Here is a 20123-nt window from a genome sequence, read left to right on the forward strand (position 1 = left end):
TGCAGCACTCCACCAATCAGGCCTTTATGGTAGAGTGGCCAGACGGAAGCCACTCTTCAGTAATAGGCACATGATCGACCGCTTGGAGTTTGCCAAAAGGCACCTAAAGGACTCAGACCATGAGAAACAAGATTCTCTGGTCTGATTAAACCCAGATTGAACTCTTTGGCTTGAATGCCAAGCGTCACGTCTGGAGGAAACCTGGGACCATCCCTACGGTCATCCCTACGGTGAAGCGTGGTGGCAGCATTAGGCTGTGGGGATGTTTTTCAGTGGCAGGGACTGGGAGTCTAGTCAGGATCGAGGGAAAGATGAACGGAAGAAGTACAGAGATCCTTGATGAAAAACTTCTCCAGAGCGCTCAGGACCTCAGACTGAGGCGAAGGTTCACCTTCCAACAGGACAACAACCCTAAGCACACAGCCAAGACAACACAGGAGTGGCTTTGGGACATGTCTCTGAATGTCCTTGAGTAGCCCAGCCAGAACCCGTAATTGAACCCAATCTAACATCCCTGGAGAGACCTGAAAATAGCTGTGCAGCGACACTCCCCATCTAACCTGAAAGAGCTTAAGAGGATCTGCAAAAAGGAATGGAAGAAAATTCCCAAATAAAGGTGTGCCAAGCTTGTAGCGTCATAACAAGAAGACTTGAGGCTGTAATTGCTACCGAATGTACTTCAACAAAGTACTGCGTAAATAATCTGAATACTTATATAAATTTGCAAATAATAAAAAAAAAACAGTTTTTGCTTTGTCATTATGAGGTATTGTGTGTAGATTAATGAAGGGGGAAAACAATGGATACAATTTTAGAATAAGGCTGTAATGTTGTAACACCTTTGAAAAAGTCAAGGGGTCAAAATACTTTCCGATTGCAACGGGATAGATAAACAGTAACAGCAGTATATGTGATGAGTCAAAAGAGATTAGTGCAAAAAGGGTCATTGCAGGTATTCCGAGTAGCTATTGGTTAACTATTTAACCAACCATTTTAGCAGCCTTATAGCCTGTGGGTAGAAGCTCTTCAGGGTCCTGTTGGTTCCAGATTTGGTGCATCGGTACCGATTGCCTTGTGGTAGCAAAGAGAATAGTTTGAATTTGGTGGCTGGCGTCTTTGATAATTTAGGGGGGGGGAGAATGGTTAATGTCCATGTTATATAGGGCAACTGGACCACCATTATCATTTTGATGTGATTACTACTACAAAAAAAATATCTAATCATAAGACTATTACAAGTGACTCAAACCTGACGCTAAATGTTCTGTCCGGTGTCTTCTGTCTTATTAGTTCAGATGGCGTTGTAATGGACCTTTGTCCTATTCTGGGCTCCAGTCTGAGGTGATTTGTCAAAGTGCTGGTGTCCTTTAGCTCAGAAATGCAGTGGATGAAGGGGGAGGGAGGTTTGAGAGAGACCCTAATGTCAAAGGTAATCAATCGGCTGTCGATCTTCCAGTCCACTGCACCTCTCTGTAAGCTTAGTCTGTCGTAAACAGTTTGAGACTCCATTAAAGCTAATTGTTGGATTAGATAAGTGCTGTTGGCCTGCAGGGTTTTACCAGGTGAGATGGTGTCAATCTGTAATAGGTTAATATTCAATGGATATGCTTAATCTGGGCCTGTTTTAGGTTCAGATCCCAACCCAGTCTCCCTTTCTCTCCTCTGCCAGGGCTTGTCGAGCACGGGCGCAACTGGCCAGCCATTGCCAAGATGGTGGGCACCAAGAGCGAGGCTCAGTGCAAGAACTTCTACTTCAACTACAAGAGACGGCACAACCTGGACAACTTGCTCCAGCAGCACAAGCAGGTACGGCAACACTCAACACAATTAATTACCAGGGTTGTGTTCATATGGGCACATAAAAAGTGTAAATACAATGGCAATAAAAGAGTATACCTTATCATCCAGGCAGTTCCTACCAGTTTCAGTTAATTTTCTCAGTTTAGTGCTTAATAACATTGTTCAGGTACAATGTGAAGAGTTTTCTTTTCTTTAACGTCTATTAGAACGTGTATGTCTGACACTATCTTTAATCGATTTTCTGGAATAATCAGAGGAGCAGTGAAGTTGATGTTTGTTCTATAACCTGTACAACCTGTATAACCTGTATAACCTGTATAACCTGTACTTCTTCAGGACACACGGCGGGCACGGGGAGATCGAGACCCGTCTCAGAGCGAGAGCATGGCTTCAGCTGACGACGACCAAAACCCAGAGGATAGTGATGGTCAGTCAGAGAATGTTGCTCACCATCCATCTGTATATCCTCTCATTCAGACACACTTACACTGTCTGCACAGCACAAATACACAAACACAACCATTGTTAAGAATGGTTTTTGATGATTATTTACTTGCATTTGATCTGAGTGAATAAACGATGTCGTTGTGTGTGAATGAGAAAGAGTTAGAGAAACGCCTCTATGGAAGAGTGAAGCGGAGTCTAAAAGAGTGAGTCCACTTCAGAAACAGCCTCTTGAACTGTCTGTCTTCTGAGAATTTGATTTGAATTATGGCGAAGGAGTCCCGGTATTTTCTCTATACTGTCTGTATTTTTAATGAGAGAGAAAAAAGGATCAAATAGAAAGGGAGAAGGAGGGGGAAAAAGCGAGAGATAAAAGATGTGAACTAATTCTGACTGCTGGGTCTGGGTTATGTAACTGTTCCTTGGCTTTGAAGAAAGGGTGCTGCATGGAACGCGGAGTGCTGCTCCACTCTTTTGATCCACCGGGCCTCCCCCGGTTTCTTTCTCTCTACCCCTCTCCCACTCTCTCCCCAACTCTCTACTCTTTTCCCCATCACCCGGACTCTTTCTCCTTCTCTGTGTCTCTTCTCTCCCCCTCCCTCTCCACTTGCAGTCTTCTATCTCTCGGTCTTGCTCTCTCTCTCTCCACTCTTAAAGTTCTAAAATGTTGTCGTAACAGGGCCTGTTTTGAATATTTAAATCCCTTGCCCTGCAATACTCTGCCATGTATGGGGATAGGTTAATGCGTGTGAGTCCAGATTAAGTCTAGTACCTTTCCATTTAATCCTGTCCCTAAATGTCCTCATGAATTCAATGTCTCCCTTGGGTTTGTCACAAACCGATCACTCGCCGACTGTTGCTCTTGGCCATCTCTTTCTCTCTCCCTCTTTCTTCTCCCCTTCTCTACCTCTCTTTCTTTCTCTTTTGGCGTGGAGCCCATCTCCCTCCAGCTTTTGGTTGTGGTTAAGCAAAGTGGCTGAGGTGAAGCAAATTGGTTTAGGGTTGGGCCTCTCACCTGACTGGGAGGAGAGAGGTAGTAGAGGCTTCCCCCTACCCTTGTAGCCTGCTAGTCTCTGTCTCTCTCTATCCCTCCTGCTGCCTTGCTGCCCCTCATGATGACAACCAACTACAATCAGATATTTGTAAAGTTGTGTCTGGACTACAGAAGGTCACTATTATGTGTTGTTTTTGAAGCTCTCATTGACTCCCAAGGAAACTCAAACTGTCCTCAAGGTCTTGGTTGGTTGGTGTAACTGCCTGCTGATTGAGTGTCACGTGGTTGAGCAAAGGCAGTAATGCTGCTGGGAGGGGAGTGTTCAGTGTTCTAAAACCCTGCTTCTGTCAGAGGGGACACATTTAGATTATTTGTTTTTGGTCACATTATTTGGACAGAGTCTTTGGTGTTTGATTTGATTCAGTTTGACCTGTGTTAGAGATTTATCTTGGCATCGACACATGCTTTTTTGATTCGATGTTCAGGTTTCTTCTCTCCATGGCAATAGTGCCAGACACAGGCAACATTGCATGCATCATTGGTTTGCAGAATATTTATGCATTGTATGTGGTCTGTGTTTTTATCTATACTGCATATTTTTATCCATAACATTTCTATCTGCTTGGATCATTATATGTGTCCCTCTCCTCAGGGTCACTTCCTATGTATGCCATACAGAGTGATTTAAGTGTGTCTCACCCATGTCTTTTCCTGTTCTGTGTGCCCATAAAGGTGGAGATAACAGCTCAGACACAGAGAGCGCCCCGTCCCCGTCGGACCCCTCCAAGGCCGGAGGGGATTCCCAGAGGGGAGACGGAGCTGGAGGGTCAGAGAACCAGTGGTCCAACAAGGTCCAGGCTAGCAATGGGAGGATCCAGGAGCCCTCCTACGGGGAACTGAGGGTCAAGTTGGAGAAGAGCCCAGAGGGAGATGCCAGAGAGCCTGGCTCTCAGGAGGATGGAGAGAGGGCCCGGGTGGCCTACGAGGGCCATGGGCACCCCAAGAGTGAGCCCCAGGATGTGGACATGAAGCCTGGGGGGGCCGGGGAGGTGCAGGTGAAGGTGGAGCCTGACTCTGCCAAGGAGAAGGGGGAGCCAGAGAAGCAGAGGGAGGGGCACCACTCAGACAACGACTCCAGTGCCACCTGCAGCGCCGACGAAGATGTAGACGCTGAGCCCGAGAGACAGAGGTGGGTCAGGATGATGATCACAGGGATGGACTTAAAAAACACATTTGGACTTTAAAAACAAAGCTATTTGGGTGAAGCTAATGATCACTCAGCTGTTGAGGGCAAAATGTACTTAGATTAATTATTAAGATGGTAAATGGTTGATATTATTAGTAGTAAATGAATCGTACCATACAGGACTCCTTTATTGTAACTCCTTTGACCATTACCTCAACTCTTTCTGAACAGTGTGTCTTACCATTCCTCTCCTGTCTACCCCTATCTCCTGTGACCTCAGGATTTTTTCTAGTATGGACAAGCCTTCGTTGCTCAGCCCTCCCGGCTCAGTGCTGATGTCCACGGCCAAGCAGGCCCACCTCAACATGCAGCAGCTCCAGCAGCGCGCCGCTACCATCCCGCCCATGGTCAGTCACTATAGCAACCCACACTTTTCTATGATCAGATATGCCCATTCGGCGAGGCAGGCACACGGAGGCAGGCAGCAGGGTGAAAGCATGTCTTGTTTAGACCAACCTCCCTGTCAAGTGAGTCCATCATCCCCAGCATTTTTCCAACCAACCTGTCAATCAATCAATTTGTTACCAATCATTAATCTTTCTGTCATTCAATCAGTTGAGCAATGTGTCAATATGGATTTAAATCAATCAAATTGTGCCCATCTTTTGTGTAATCAATCATGCTAATGTACTGACACTGTCATTGTTTTCTGATGTCAATTTCTTTCCCTCCAATTGCCTCTTCTATGGTGCTTCTGTTTCCTCATTTCTTATGGAATGAGATCAGACAAACTGGATTGTTTAAGCACTATGTGCAAAACACGAGCACTATCAAATCTGACAACTGTTTAGCTGATGTTTTACATTTGACATCCAATAATGTCCATTATCTTTTCTCTGGGATGGTTTAAAGTCATGCCTTAGTACTTTGCGTTTAATTCTGACCCTGATGTCCAATCAACATCTACTTTTCCTGTACTCTTACAAATGTAGATCGAGAAACTTCAGTGTTAGTGGGCAACGCATCAGCCGCTTGCTTCACTTGTACAGAGCTTGTGTCCCCCCCAGTCTTCCTCACATGGGCATCTCTCCTCGCCCCCTTCCTGTAGGTGGTTCCTTTTGGTCCTGGTGGAATTTCCATAGGAGCCCCCCTCAGCGGTTTTGCCATGTTCCAGCACCAGATCACGGCTGTGCACGAGTCAGCCCACGCCGAGGAGAAACAGAGGCAGGACCAGGCTGACCCCGAGCGCAGCAGACAACCCACCAACTGCCCTGGCTTCACCAACCACAGCCCCACCATAGTGGACAGGGAGGGTAAGAGAGAGTACATACAAATACACCGATATCCTCCCTCTGAGCCCCTACCTACCTGAGCCTCTCAACCAACAGCAGCCTATTTGTAGCCAATGCATTTTTCTGTCACGTTCGCTGTAGTTCACCGTCAAAAAAGGAAATATGAGAGGAGAGAGAGAGCAGGTTCAGACTGCCACTCTAAAATGTCTTTCTGAGCCAGAACAAGATGTTAGCTGACGCCATTTCACCTCTGATGCCACCATGAAGCCTCTGATGGGGAAGGCTTGTTTTTCCTGAAATGCCTCTGGGGGAAGAGAGGGATTCTGCGGTCGACTTTTGAAGGCGTGTGACTTGAGTGTGTCAGAGCAGGACACAGTCAGTGCCTCCCAGGCAGAGAGACAGACAGAGAAGCGGGTCCTATTTTGAACGGCAGAAGAGTCATTCAGCCACAAAGGTTTTCGGGTAGTCTTGCAATACCATGTTTGAAGAAGCCTGCAAAATTGAAGTTCGTGTTTGTGCATTACAGCAGCCTTCTTTTTTTTTTTGTGAACTGCGAATCCATGTCAAGATGCTTCTCAATCATTTTTAGTTGATTTGGAATGAATAATCAAAATCAACAGCATGTGTCCTCAGAACTGAATTTCCTTAAATTGTGTTTCATCTTATGATTCTGTGTGTGTGTGTGTGTGTGTGTGTGTGTGTGTGTGTGTGTGTGTGTGTGTGTGTGTGTGTGTGTGTGTGTGTGTGTGTGTGTGTGTGTGTGTGTGTGTGTGTGTGTGTGTGTGTGTGTGTGTGTGTGATTTGTTGTGGCAGTGTTTTCATTCATGTGTCTCTGTTCTGTGTTGTGTTGTGTTCTCCAGGTAAGCCCTTCCCCTACATGCCTTATGATATGAAGATGGCTCTGGAGCAGGAGGCCCAGTCTGGTCGGCCAGGCTCTCCCTACGGGCTCTCTCCCAGGGACATGAGCAAGGCCTCTCCTCAGCCCAATGACCCCAACGCCTCCCGCTACAGCGTGCCTCCAGGTAACCGCCCTCTGCTCTGTCCTTCCCCATCTGACCTCTCTACCATTCACCTAGCCTGGTCCCATACTGTTTGTGCCGTAGCCAACTCTTGTTCCATTGGCTTAAGCTCGTACAGTTGGCCTTATTCTTTTCGCACTCCACCCCCATACTCTTTCCCCTTTGTCTCTGTGAGTAGATTCAGCTGTAGTGTAGCTGGCCTTGAGCATCTATCTATCCCTATCATGAATTAACATTACACACACAGCCTGGCTGCAGTAAGGCTTTATCAGTATTTCATTATGGGGTACCTTGTTTTCTTATCTCCCGTGTGAGCTACCAGGGTGCTGACATCTGTTCCTTCTGTAGGAACTCTCCCAGACAAATATAACATTTTTGATTTAGTAGTGCAGGGGCATGGAGGACGGGTGTGCGGTGGGGAGGAAAGGAGCAGGCGTTGCTTCTTCAAGGCAGGTCACTCCCGGTCACTGTGATTCACTAACATGTTAGAACACTGCAGTCTGGGAAATCTGTGGCGGCAGGCTTAAACATCTGGGGGAGCAGCATCAGGGCAAATCAATGTTTGATCATAATGCACTCATAGATGGGAGATGAGATGTGGGTGGAGCCTGTTGGCAAGACTAATGAATGATTCACTGGCTGAGAATGAGAAACAATTTGAGCTGAATTTAGTAGCAAATTGAATGAATGGCACCCAAAGAAAAAATTATCCATACTGGACATCAATTGAAAAAAAATCCTGAAGTGGTTTTGGTGCAATCGTGCAGATACTTTTCAGTGCCTCTGGATTCTCTATTCTTGCCACACGTTCTTTTGTGTGTTTTCTCTTTCCATACGCTAAGTGATCATATTATCGAGTGTGTCACTTTCTAACTTTTACTGTTTTCTCTCCTCTCCCAGTGCTCCAGCCAGCTCCCAACCAGGTGGTCCAGAGCCTGCCTGATGGAGTCCGTGTGACTTTCTCCAGACACAGCCGACCCGCCAACATTCCATCTCCTCCTCCATTAATTCCAACCTCCAAACCCACAGACAAGCCCTCCTTTATCCAGGGTGGCTCCATCTCCCAGGTAAGACCCCTATCCATCAGGTGAGGGCTCAGATCCAGCCAGCCCCCTGGTAAAGACCGACACAGGTGTAGCTGGACAGGTCCGTTTCTAGCATTTTGAGTGCCTTAGTGGTTGTGGGGCCTCTAAGCGCTTATGTCCCTTGTGCATCGTTTCCCAAACTAGGGGTTGTGACGTAATGTGGGGTCGCCTGATTTCAAAATGGGGTTATGCGAGAAACTCTGAAATACATTTTAAATGTGCTTGGGTCTTAGAACTAGTGTTACGTCAGTAACCTCCGGCAGCCACTAGATGCGGTTGTAATAAACAGTGGTTTCTGTTTTCTTCCTACTGATGTGGTAATAAACAGTGGTTTCTGTTTTCTTCCTACTGATTTGGCTCTATCATTTGATGGTTTATGCTACAAAATGTCATGGCCCCATCACTAAATGACATGAGCAGGCACTAAATCAGACTGGGAAAAATAATATCATCAATGATGATGATCTTTTCTACACAGAAGATCATACAAAATTATTGCCTGATGATCTTCTGAACTTCCTTTCCACATGCGTTTCAGTCACTTGAAACCATACCTATTTCAGATCGAAATACTGCCAAATCTACTATCAGACTGATTTGTAATAGAATGTCATAGCCCCAATTTAAAGAAGTAGGCATTTGCTATTGATGACATCACTTTTTTACATGGTGGGGTCACAGGCCAAAAGAGTTTGGCAACCCCTGCCAAGAAACGGCACTGTAGTTGGAGTTTTTGAAATGTTCTATTCGGCACCATTCTCTCTTTCTCATTCAGTCATAATATAGCTGTATTTGTGTGATAATGATTTACTAAGAAACCGATAAGGGTATTTGCCCTTGTAGCACACGGTAGTCTGTATTTAGTAACGGTTACGAGCCAATATGCCAAAGGGGAAACTTTGGTACATGTCACTTGGATCCACCTTTATTTGTGTACACTGCACCTTCCTTGTATTTCCCTGCTGTATATTTCCAGACAAGTTTCAAGGTTTTTCAGAAATCTTGGTTAACCAACTGGAATTTTGCAATCCTGACCTGATTCTGACCTGTCTGTTCCGGCCATTTCAGGGGACTCCTGGTACGTACCTACCGTCTCATGCTGTCTACGGTGGCCCAGAGGGGGCAAAGAGTTCTGTGGGCTCCATATCTCTGGGCCTGCCCAGGCAGCAGGACCCCACCAAGCCTGGTATGACAAGCCAGTCTGGACAACACACACACCCTACCCACATTCCCAATGACTAAACTATAATACTACTTACAATAAATGCCCAATACATGTCTTCTTACTAAGTGGTATGCTAGTGTGGATATTGGAACATAGCCCCGCTGTCTATCATCAGCTCCTGTCCTCTCACTGCTATTAGATTGGCATGAGAGAGGTGGCATATTGTTAAAGTTTAATCTCATTCAGACCTGATGTGACCGTCCCAAATATCCCACTTCCCTTCCCTAATTGTCCCCTGTTCATTCTCTCCACCTCCCTCCCTCTCCCTAGTGTCCTACATTAAGCAGGAGCAGTGTTCTCCGCGTGGCCAGTCTGAGGGACTCCTCTCTCGCACGCAGTATGAGGGGGTAGTCAGAGGTGCGTGTTTGTCTGTCCATCTCACAACCTTTCAATCTGTTTGTCAACCTGTCTATCCTTCGGTGTGTTTCCCCTTTCACCGTGGTAAAGTGTGTGAGTGTCACTCACCAAACGATGCAGATTCCAACAGTGAATATTCAGAAACCACACCTGTGTTCAAATACTCAGTGTTTGCCTGCTTGTAGTGGCAGATTGTTGGGATTTGCATTTCTGGGGCAAAATATTTAAAATACTATTTGAACCCAGGTCTGAGAAATTTAAGAGAAAAAGAGCATTATCGCAAGCTGAGGGAGAAAAGAGAAGAATGAATTGAAGGAGTCGGGCATCGACTTCCACCCTACCTCCCTCCAGCTCTCTGTGTGCACAGACCTGACAGAATGTGGCATGCTAGGGATGGAGAGGGGGGGAGTGGGCCTTCACAAGCCCAAGTTCAACAAGCATCTCCTCTCACCAGCAGTCCTCCTCATAACTTCTTCTACAACTTACTTCTGAGGTGACATGGGGGTGTAGTGTGTACTTCAGGCCGTTGCTCCACACTTCACCCTGAAGTGTGCATTTGTTCACTCCCCTTCAAAGATTTAGACGAATTACATTAGTGTAGCCAGAGTGTACCATATTTCTTACACCAATGATATTTTACATCCTTGGAGTCAACAAGTGCACATTTTGGGGAGAATGAGGGGAAAATTGTAATTGAGCATGAGTGATTCTGAGCAGCAATAAAATGCCAACTGTACAGCCCCCATGTATCCATGCATACCAACCTGTCTCTCTGTTGTCTTCCTTCTAGGAGGCCCAATGGATGGGGGTATCAGCAGGGGAAACCCAGCCAGAGGATCAATCACACAGGTATTAGAATGTCACTAACATTGCTAAATCAGTATGTGTGTCCAAGCACCACCCTGTCTATGGATGTCTTATAGAACAATTTAGTTTATGATTATGTAAATCTGTGTATATTCTATGAAGTAGTCTAATATTCTTGGAGCAAATTTCTTTGAAATGAAAAATGTAAAATGTATTAAACAGTTTCTGGTTGCTGATCTTCTCCCTCTCTCTGGACCTATTTCTCTCTCTCCCGTGTGACCAGGGCACGCCAGCCCTGACCGGGTCCAGCATTGCGGCTGACCTGCTGAAGGGCACCATCACCAAGCTGCCCACGGAGGACCTGAGCAGCCCAGAGAAGGCTCGGGAACAGCTGGCCAAGGGACACGTCATCTACGAAGGCAAGAGTGGACACATCCTCTCCTACGACGGTAAGGCTAAGGCCTGTTAGTGGTCACTCTGACTTGATCCTTTTGTATATCTGTAAATAAGCTCCTGTCTCCATAGCCATTAAAAACCCAAGAGAGGCCACGCGTAGCCCCAGGACAGGCCATGAGCTCAAACGCTCCTACGATATGATGGAGGTCGCCAGAGGCCACCCCGGGAGAGAGGGAGCCCCCTTCGAAGGTAAGGCGTGTGTGTTTTTTTTCTTTCTTCTACCCTCGTCTCTGTGCATATATTCAGGCCACTGTGTGAGAGTGACTGACTGTGTGTGTGTTTGTCAGGGTTGATCAGCCGAGCCCTGCCCAGAGACAGTCCCCACGGGGAGTCTAAGGAGAGGCCTATGATGACTGGATCCATCATGCAAGGTAATTAATAAAAATGGCATATATATATTATATATTATATATAGGTGTCATCACAGCTCCAAAACTCAGATGTACTGGGGCATGAGCGAGAACCTGGCAGATCAGATAATTATAACGAAGACAACCGTATGTAAATCAGTCATTTAAAAACAGCTAAATCAATTAAATTAATCAGATATGATTTTTACTATGTAAATGTAACCCACATTAAAGCTGAAATCTGCAATGACACCACTGTTCACGCCCCCCCAACGCATGTGTTATTGTTTTTGTTTTGTTGATGAAACAGAGGAACAATGCTGTTCAATCTCATGTGCAATGATGTCCAAGGGAAAGAAAATGTGTTTGTTGTTTGAAGGAACTTCTTTGTTGTTGTAATATCTTGTCATTTTCACCATGTACAGATTCCAGCTTTGTGTTTTTCTCTTCCCACTCCAGGTACACCCAGAACCTCTGCAGAGGCCTATGAGGAGAGCATGAAGTACGGCAAGCAGATAAAGAGGGAGAGTCCACCCATCCGCTCCTTTGAGGGCGGGATAGGTAAGGGTAAGCCCTACGAGGGGGTGAACACCATTAAGGAGATGGGCCGCTCCATCCACGAGATCCCCCGCCAGGAGAAGCCTGGACAGGACCCCCGCAAGACCCCCGACATGGCTGCCAACATCCGAGCCTCCATGGAGGGCTCTATATCCCAGGTGCGTGTTTGAGAGAGAGTGAACACATTTGTGTGTGTAGGTGTGTGAGACAGTGTGTTTTATTAGCCTGATTTTACTGAGTGCATCTTGTCGGTCTGTCCGTTGTCACCAGCAGACTCTAATCCCTCCTCTCCTCTCTCTACCAGGGCCATCCTCTGAGCCAGTCGGCCATCAAGCACAACGTCAAGTCCCTGATCACCAGTCCCAGTAGGCTGCCCCATGGTCACACCATGCCACCGCTGGAGGCCATGGAGCGGGCCAAGTATGAGGAGAGCAAGGCGGCAGCGGAGCAGCGAGCTCGCCACACATCTGTGGTCAACTCGGCAACCTCCGTCCTGCGTTCCACCCACCAGGAGCAAGGAAAGTCCCAGCTCAGCCCGGGCATGTACCAAGATGCTGACTCCCGCAGGACCCCGGTCAACTACAGCACTAGCTCCATGTCCAGAGGCTCACCAATGCTGGGCCGAGGACAGGAGGGTACGTCTTGACTGACCATCCCTCTTAGTCTTCACTTTCAATGCAGATGTATCCTGTCAGCTGCATCTGACTGCACCATGTAGTTTCGCTGTACAGCAATCAGTTCACAAGCAATGATGTGTTGCTATGGGTCTTTACATCATTACAATTTTCCGACATTGAAAGTGAACACATTTTTATATTAGTTAGTTATGTTTACAGTACTATATATAAACCGACTTCGTGATTTTGTATTGATGAAACCCATTTGTAATTGTGATCATCTCTCCCCTATCCAGGCTCTGGGAAGCCTGCATCCCATGACCGGAAGAGTACCATGACCCCCACTCAGAGGGACAGTGTTCCAGCCAAGTCTCCTGTGTCAGGGGGTGACCCCAACCACCCTATGGCCTCCCACAGCCCCTTCGACCCACACCACCGCCCCATGGCCCCCGGAGAGCCCAGGTTCCACCTACCTCCACACCTAGACCCTGCCCTCTTCCACAGGGCCGTCCTGGACCCAGGTAGGACATGCTACACAGCCACTCCAATGAACCTAAGCCAACCTCCATTAAATGACACAGTAATAGACCTGAATCCTGGAATGATAGAAGGATTCTGGGTAAACTGATGAAGGTTATCTTTGGCGTCTCTCATTCATAGGCACTGAATGTCCAGTCTCAGGTTGAGTCAGTTGACGTCAGTAGGGATGCACGATATATCGGTGAAAATATCGGAATCGGACGATATTACTAAAAACCCAACATCGGTAACGGCCCGATGTCTAGTTTGATGCCGACGTTAAAAACCGATGTCAAAGCTACCGTGCATACTTATATAACGTTGGTACATGGTATAATGACGCCACGTAAAATGTTGCGCTACACATGCAACACAGCATTCCTAACCTAGGCCACAATGTCTGCTGTGTGGATCGAGCAGTCATTTGAAAGAGTAAGAAAATGTCTGCGAGACAACTCGAAGGCGAAATCCATTAAAGCCAAGAAAATGTCATTCATTGCCCTTGACAATCAACCGTTCTCTGTTGTGGGTGATGTTGGCTTTCGCCGACTGGTTGAGCACCAGTACACACAACCAAGTGCTCTATTTTTCAGATGTTGCCCTACCGGAGTTACACAGGAATAGCGTCACTACTATTACCTTCACGACATACATAATATGGAACGCCGTTTGGGTCTTTGCGTGTCAAAAAATATAAAGTAGTACTGTCCAAGCTGTACAAAAAAAGTCTGCAAACACCAGCCACGAACGATTTTGTTTGAATGCAACTTCTGGGGTAGCTAGCTTTAGCTTGGTACCAAGCTAGCACCGATACAACCAGCCGGAAAACAATGACCAGTAGAAACTGCAGTCATTTTCAGGAATCCTTATAAGTATTAGCTAGGTTGCCACTTGCTGTTCAGCTATTGAAATTGAACTCCAGTTCATGAAAATAAATAGCTAGCCAGCTACTTAACTCTGTTGCCCAAAGCTAACGTTATAAGCAGCCAGCTAGCTTCATCTGGCTAGTGAGGCTCATGTGTTCTTTAAGCTAGCCACAATAAGGATTAGGCACAATAGTGAGATTTGCGGGTTGCCTTCAAAATAAAAGTAGTCATTGACAGTGATGCAAATTAATACAAATAGTAGAATTATGCCGTATTTTTATTTTGAAGGCTAATCCTTATTGTGGCTTGCTTCACATAGATGGGTCCGACCACAATTAATCAAATAAGAACTGTCTTATAAAATAGGATTATTTTAGATGTTATATCGGTGCATCACAAGTAAGGAGCGTGCCTGTTGTTCATATTATTGGTCTGTTTACTCCTCATCTATCCTCCTCTTTCCCCCTGCAGCTGCGTACATGTTCCCGAGGCAGCCGTCCCCAACGGGCTACCACAACACCTACCAGCTGTACACCATGGAGAACACGAGGCAGACCATCCTCAATGATTATATCACCTCCCAGCAGATGCAGGTTATCCCACGGCCCGATGTCGCCAGGGGCCTGTCGCCACGGGAACAGCAACCGATAGCTCTGTCTTACCCTCCCGGAGCGCGAGGTACTGTACTCTGGCGGTTGGCTGTCTGTGTGTCCCTCTCTCACGGGAGGGAGGTGGGGGGATAGTAAGCAGACTGTGCTTGTGAATTAGTGGCTACCTTTTTCCAGACGCCCAGAAGCAAATGACCCTCACAAATGGCCTCATATTGATTTAGAATTTAATTTAATTTACTATAGCTGATTTGTTTATGTATATTTTAGGGCTGCAGCTGACTACAACTAATACTTAATTTTATAAATTGGGTATTGACAAACTTCCAATTTTCATTTGTCCAGTGGTTACAAGGTGACCATAACTCCACACACCTTAACGTATATTTTTTTAAAGCAGCCCTTAAACAATTAAAAGTATTATTTTTGAGCACTGTTCAGAGTAAGGTGACCGGTAAAACCAAGGCTACTGTACGCAGTGTTCATTCATAACTCTTGAAATTGATCCTATGGATTTGGTTCATGTTGCTCACTGTTGGCCCTTTGCTTCTGTCTGTAAAAGGGATAATTGATCTAGCCCAGATGCCTCCAACTATCCTGTTGCCTCACCCTGGGGGAACAGGTACTCCCACTTTGGACCGCATCACCTACATCCCTGGAGCTCAACCCCCTTTCCCTCCTAGGCCTTTCAACCAAGCCTCCATATCTCCAGGTGAGGACCCCATCCTGCCCCAACCTGACACCCTTTTTGTTCCTTTGTACCCTCCTCCTAACCTCACTGCCCTGCTACACTCCCGAGTTCTGAGAATCTGAACAAACCTCTACGCACCTCTATGGACCAGATCTAAATGAACACATAGTTCAGTAACTTCTCTTCTCAAAATCTGACACGCGCTTTGTTAAAAGTTCAATTTGAGATTAGAGGTCGACCAATCAATCGGAATGGCCGATTTAATTAGGGCCGATTTCAAGTTTTCATAACAATCGGAAAACGGTATTTTTGGGCGCTGACTAAAAAAAAAAATATATATATATATATTTTAGAGCATTGGACTAGTAACCAGAAGGTTGGAAATTCAAATCCCCGAGCTGACAAGGTACAAATCTGTCGTTCTACCCCTAAACAGGCAGTTAACCCACTGTTCCTAGGCCGTCATTGAAAATAAGAATTTGTTCTTAACTTCTTGCGACTCTCAAACCTGGGTCCGGGAGCACAATCATCGCCTGATACTAATTAGCATAACGCAACGGACATGAATCTTCCTAGAAAATCTTCCTATTCATAAAAATCACAAGTGAAATATATTGGAACACAGCTTAGCCTTTTGTTAATCACCCTGTCATCTCAGATTTTCAAAATATGCTTTACAGCCAAAGCTAGACAAGCATTTGTGTAAGTTTATCGTAGACTAGCATAGCATTATGCCTTGCTAGCAGCAGGCAACCTTGTCACGAAAATTAGAAAAGCAATCAAGTTAAATCGTTTACCTTTGAACTTCGGATGTTTTCACTCACGAGACTCCCAGGGAGACAGCCAAAGTAAATTTTTTCCCAAAATATTATTTTTGTAGGCGAAATATCCCCGCTGGTTCTTCACGTTTGGCTGAGAAATCGCCCGGAAATTGCAGTCACGAAAACGGCGGAAAATATTCCAAATTAGCTCCATAATATCGACAGAGGTGTTTTTCTAATATCTAATCGATAATATATCCGTCGGGACAATTCGTTTTTCAGTAGGACCGATTGGAGTAATGGCTACCTCTGTATTTTACGTGAGAATCTCTCTCGGAGCCACCATGTGACCACTTACGCAATGTGGCCACCTACGGCTATTCTTCAACATAAATGCGTAAAACTACGTCACAATGCTGTAGACACCCTGGGGAATACGTAGAAAGCGTAAGCTCGTTGATGGCACATTCACTGCTCAATAGGGACTCATTGGAACGCAGCGCTTTCAAAACCTGGTGCACTTCCGGATTGGATTTTTCTCAGGCTTTCGCCTGCAACATCAGTTCTGTTATACTCACAGACAATATCTTTACAGTTTTGGAAACGTTAGAGTGTTTTCTATCCAGAGCTGTCAATTATATGCATATTCTAGCATCTTGTCCTGACAAAATATCCAGTTGAAAACGGGAAAGTTTTTTTTCCAAAAATAAAAATACTGCCCCTAGAGTCGCAACAGGTTTTAACTGACTTGCCTAGTTAAATAAAGGTAAAATAAAAAAGCAGGCATGTAAACATTCATTCAAACAGCTTTCGTGTGTTTTGCCAGCAGCTCTTCATTGTGCGTCAAGCATTGCGCTGTTTATGACTTCAAGCCTATCAACTCCCGAGATGAGGCTGGTGTAACCGTAGTGAAATGGCTAGCTAGTTAGCGTGCGCTAATAGCGTTTCAAACGTCACTCTCTCTGAGCCTGTGGTTGTTTCCCTTGCTCTGCATGGGTAACGCTGCTTCGATGGTGATTGTTGTCATTGTGTTGCTGTTTAGAGCCCAGGGAGGAGCGAGGAGAGGGACGGAAGCTATACTGTTACACTGGCAATACTAAAGTGCCTATAAGAACATCCAATAGTCAAAGATTAATGAAATACCAATGCTATAGAGGGAAATAGTCCTATAATTCCTATAATAACTACAATCTAAAACTTCTTACCTGGGAATATTGAACACTCATGTTAAAAGGAACCACCAGCATTCATATGTTCTCATGTTCTGAGCAAGGAACTGAAACGTTAGCTTTCCTACATGCACATATTGCTCTTTTACTTTCTTTTCCAACACTTTGTTTTTGCATTATTTAAACCAAATTGAACATGTTTCATTATTTACTTGAGGCTAAATTGATTTCATTGATGTATTACATTACATTAAAATAAGTGTTCATTCAGTATTGTTGTAATAGTCATTATTATAAATAAAAATCGGCCGATTTGATCGGTATCGGCTTTTTTGGTCCTCCAATAAACGGTATCGGCGTTGAAAAATCATAATCGGTCGACCTCTATTTGAGATGCTACCATGCAACCGTTGTTGAAAGACTTTCTGGTCTACATCACGGTGATAGTCTAAACTTTGTTTGTCTTCCATGTCTTCTCCCTGGACCTCCTCAATGTCCACCTCTTGAACATCAGACTCTGAGGCCTCATCTTCACTGTCACTTTCCAACCTTGTTGAGGATGGCTGCTGTCAGGCTCAAAAAGCCTCAAATTTGCCCGGATGGCCACCAATTTTTCAACCCTTATATTGGTCAGCCTGTTGTGAGATTTGGTGTGTGTGTGTTCCCAAACAAGGACCAGTTGCACTCTGAGGTGGCTGATGTTGGTGGGATTTGGAGCATGATTGAGTCAACAGGGGAAAGAGCTTCAGATCCACAAAGTCCTTTCCACCTGAGACAAGGCCGAGTATAGCCCACAAAGATCTCCGCCACGGCACAACCCAAGGGGGGGCGCCAACCCAGACAGGAAGATCACATCAGTGATTCAACCCACTCAAGTGACGCACCCCTCCTAGGGACGGTATGAAAGAGCCCTAGTAAGCCAGTGACTCAGCCCCTGTAATAGGGTTAGAGGCAGAGAATCCCAGTAGAAAGAGGGGAACCGGCCAGGCAGAGACAGCAAGGGCAGTTCGTTGCTCCAGAGCCTTTCCGTTCACCTTCACACTCCTGGGCCAGACTACACTCAATCATATGACCCACTGAAGAGATGAGTCTTCAGTAAAGACTTAAAGGTTGAGACCGAGTTTGCGTCTCTCACATGGGTAGGCAGACCATTCCATAAAAATGGAGCTCTATAGGAGAAAGCCCTGCCTCCAGCTGTTTGCTTAGAAATTCTAGGGACAATTAGGAGGCCTGCGTCTTATGACCGTAGCGTACGTGTAGGTATGTACGGCAGGACCAAATCAGAGAGATAGGTAGGAAGCAAGCCCATGTAATGCTTTGTAGGTTAGCAGTAAAACCTTGAAGTCAGCCCTTGCCTTGACAGAAAGCCAGTGTAGGGAGGCTAGCACTGGAGTAATATGATCACATTTTTGGGTTCTAGTCAGGATTCTAGCAGCCGTATTTAGCACTAACTGAAGTTTATTTAGTGCTTTATCCGGGTAGCCGGAAAGTAGAGCATTGCAGTAGTCTAACCTAGAAGTGACAAAAGCATGGATTCATTTTTCTGCATCATTTTTGGACAGAAAGTTTCAGATTTTTGCAATGTTACGTAGATGAGAAAAAAGCTGTCCTTGAAACAGTCTTGATATGTTCTTCAAAAGAGAGATCAGGGTCCAGTGTAACGCCGAGGTCCTTCAGTTTTATTTGAGACGACTGTACAACCATTAAGATTAATTGTCAGATTCAACAGAAGATCTCTTTTTGTTTCTTGGGACCTAGAACAAGCATCTCTGTTTTGTCCGAGTTTAAAAGTAGAAAGTTTGCAGCCATCCACTTCCTTATATCTGAAACACATGCTTCTAGCGAGGGCAATTTTGGGGCTTCACCATGTTTCATTGAAATGTACAGCTGTGTGTCATCCGCATAGCAGTGAAAGTTAACACTATGTTTTCGAATGACATCCACAAGAGGTCAAATATATAGTGAAAACAATAGTGGTCCTAAAACGGAACCTTGAGGAACACCGAAATGTACAGTTGATTTGTCAGAGGACAAACCATTCACAGAGACAAACTGATATCTTTCCGACAGATACGATCTAAACCAGGCCAGAACTTGTCCGTGTAGACCAATTTGGGTTTCCAATCTCTCAAAGAATGTGGTGATCGATGGTATCAAAAGCAGCACTAAGGTCTAGGAGTACGAGGACAGATGCAGAGCCTCGGTCTGATGCCATTAAAAGGACATTTACCACCTTCACAAGTGCAGTCTCAGTGCTATGATGGGGTCTAAAACCAGACTGAAGCATTTCGTATACATTGTTTGTCTTCAGGAAGGCAGTGAGTTGCTGCGCAACAGCCTTTTCTAAATGGAAGATTCGATATATAGGCCGATTAGTTTTTTTAATATTTTCTGGGCTTTGTTACTGCCACTTTTAGTGAGTTTGGTACACATCTGGTGGATAGAGAGACGTTTATTATGTTCAACATAGGAGGGCCAAGCACAGGAAGCAGCTCTTTCAGTAGTTTAGTTGGAATAGGGTCCAGTATGCAGCTTGTTGGTTTAGAGGCCATGATTATTTTCATCATTGTGTCAAGAGATATAGTACTAAAACACTTGAGTGTCTCTCTTCATCCTAGGTCCTGGCAGAGTTGTGCAGACTCAGGACAACTGAGCTTTGAAGGAATACACAGATTTAAAGAGGAGTCTGTAATTTGCTTTCTAATAATCATGATCTTTTCTTCAAAGAAGTTCATGAATTTATTACTGCTGAAGTGGAATGCTGCTTTTTTAGTTAGCTTTGCGACAGTATCAAAAAGGAATTTCGGTTTGTTCTTATTTTCCTCAATTAAGTTGTAAAAATGGGATGATTGAGCAGCAGTAAGGGCTCGTCGATACTGCACGGTACTGTTTTTCCAAGCTAGTCGGAAGACTTCCAGTTTGGTGTGGCGACATTTCCGTTCCAATTTTCTGGAACTTGCTTCAGAGCTCGGGTATTTTCTGTATACCAGGGAGCTAGTTTCTTATGAGAAATGTTTTTAGGGGTGCAACTGCATCTAGGGTTAGATTGAGTTCCTCGTTAAGGTGGTTAACTGATTTTTGTCCTCTGGCATCCTTGGGTAGACAGAGGGAGTCTGGAAGGACATCAAGGAATCTTTGTGTTGTCTGTGAATTTATAGCACAACCTTTGATGTTCCTTGGATGGGGTCTGAGCAGATTATTTGTTGCAATTGCAAACGTAATAAAATGTTGGTCCGATAGTCCAGGATTATGAGGAAAAACATTAAGATCCACAACATTTATTCCATGGGACAAAACTAGGTCCAGAGTATGACTGTGA

At 45.2% G+C, this 20123-nt stretch overlaps 1 protein-coding gene across 6 annotated transcripts in view; it reads left to right on the forward strand.

Annotated features, from left to right (window-relative positions):
* Positions 1-20123, forward strand: part of LOC118390072 (nuclear receptor corepressor 1-like) — a 118653-nt gene that overhangs the window by 81958 nt on the left and 16572 nt on the right. For 4 of the 6 annotated variants that reach the window (XM_035780261.2, XM_035780257.2, XM_035780258.2 and 1 more), the window contains 18 exons: positions 1670-1806; positions 2137-2227; positions 3971-4427; positions 4705-4951; positions 5533-5737; positions 6577-6738; positions 7636-7802; positions 8889-9006; positions 9316-9402; positions 10193-10251; positions 10493-10658; positions 10735-10854; positions 10953-11036; positions 11475-11731; positions 11878-12208; positions 12487-12711; positions 14047-14253; positions 14746-14895. In XM_035780261.2, coding sequence (XP_035636154.1) covers positions 1670-1806; positions 2137-2227; positions 3971-4427; positions 4705-4951; positions 5533-5737; positions 6577-6738; positions 7636-7802; positions 8889-9006; positions 9316-9402; positions 10193-10251; positions 10493-10658; positions 10735-10854; positions 10953-11036; positions 11475-11731; positions 11878-12208; positions 12487-12711; positions 14047-14253; positions 14746-14895 — 3270 coding nt within the window. The remainder of the gene's footprint in view (positions 1-1669; positions 1807-2136; positions 2228-3970; positions 4428-4704; positions 4952-5532; positions 5738-6576; positions 6739-7635; positions 7803-8888; positions 9007-9315; positions 9403-10192; positions 10252-10492; positions 10659-10734; positions 10855-10952; positions 11037-11474; positions 11732-11877; positions 12209-12486; positions 12712-14046; positions 14254-14745; positions 14896-20123) is intronic. The other 2 variants (XM_035780259.2, XM_035780260.2) reach the window with 2 other exon arrangements.

This window comes from Oncorhynchus keta, chromosome 11 (genome assembly GCF_023373465.1).
Source record: "Oncorhynchus keta strain PuntledgeMale-10-30-2019 chromosome 11, Oket_V2, whole genome shotgun sequence".
Taxonomy (NCBI): Eukaryota; Metazoa; Chordata; class Actinopteri; order Salmoniformes; family Salmonidae; genus Oncorhynchus; species Oncorhynchus keta.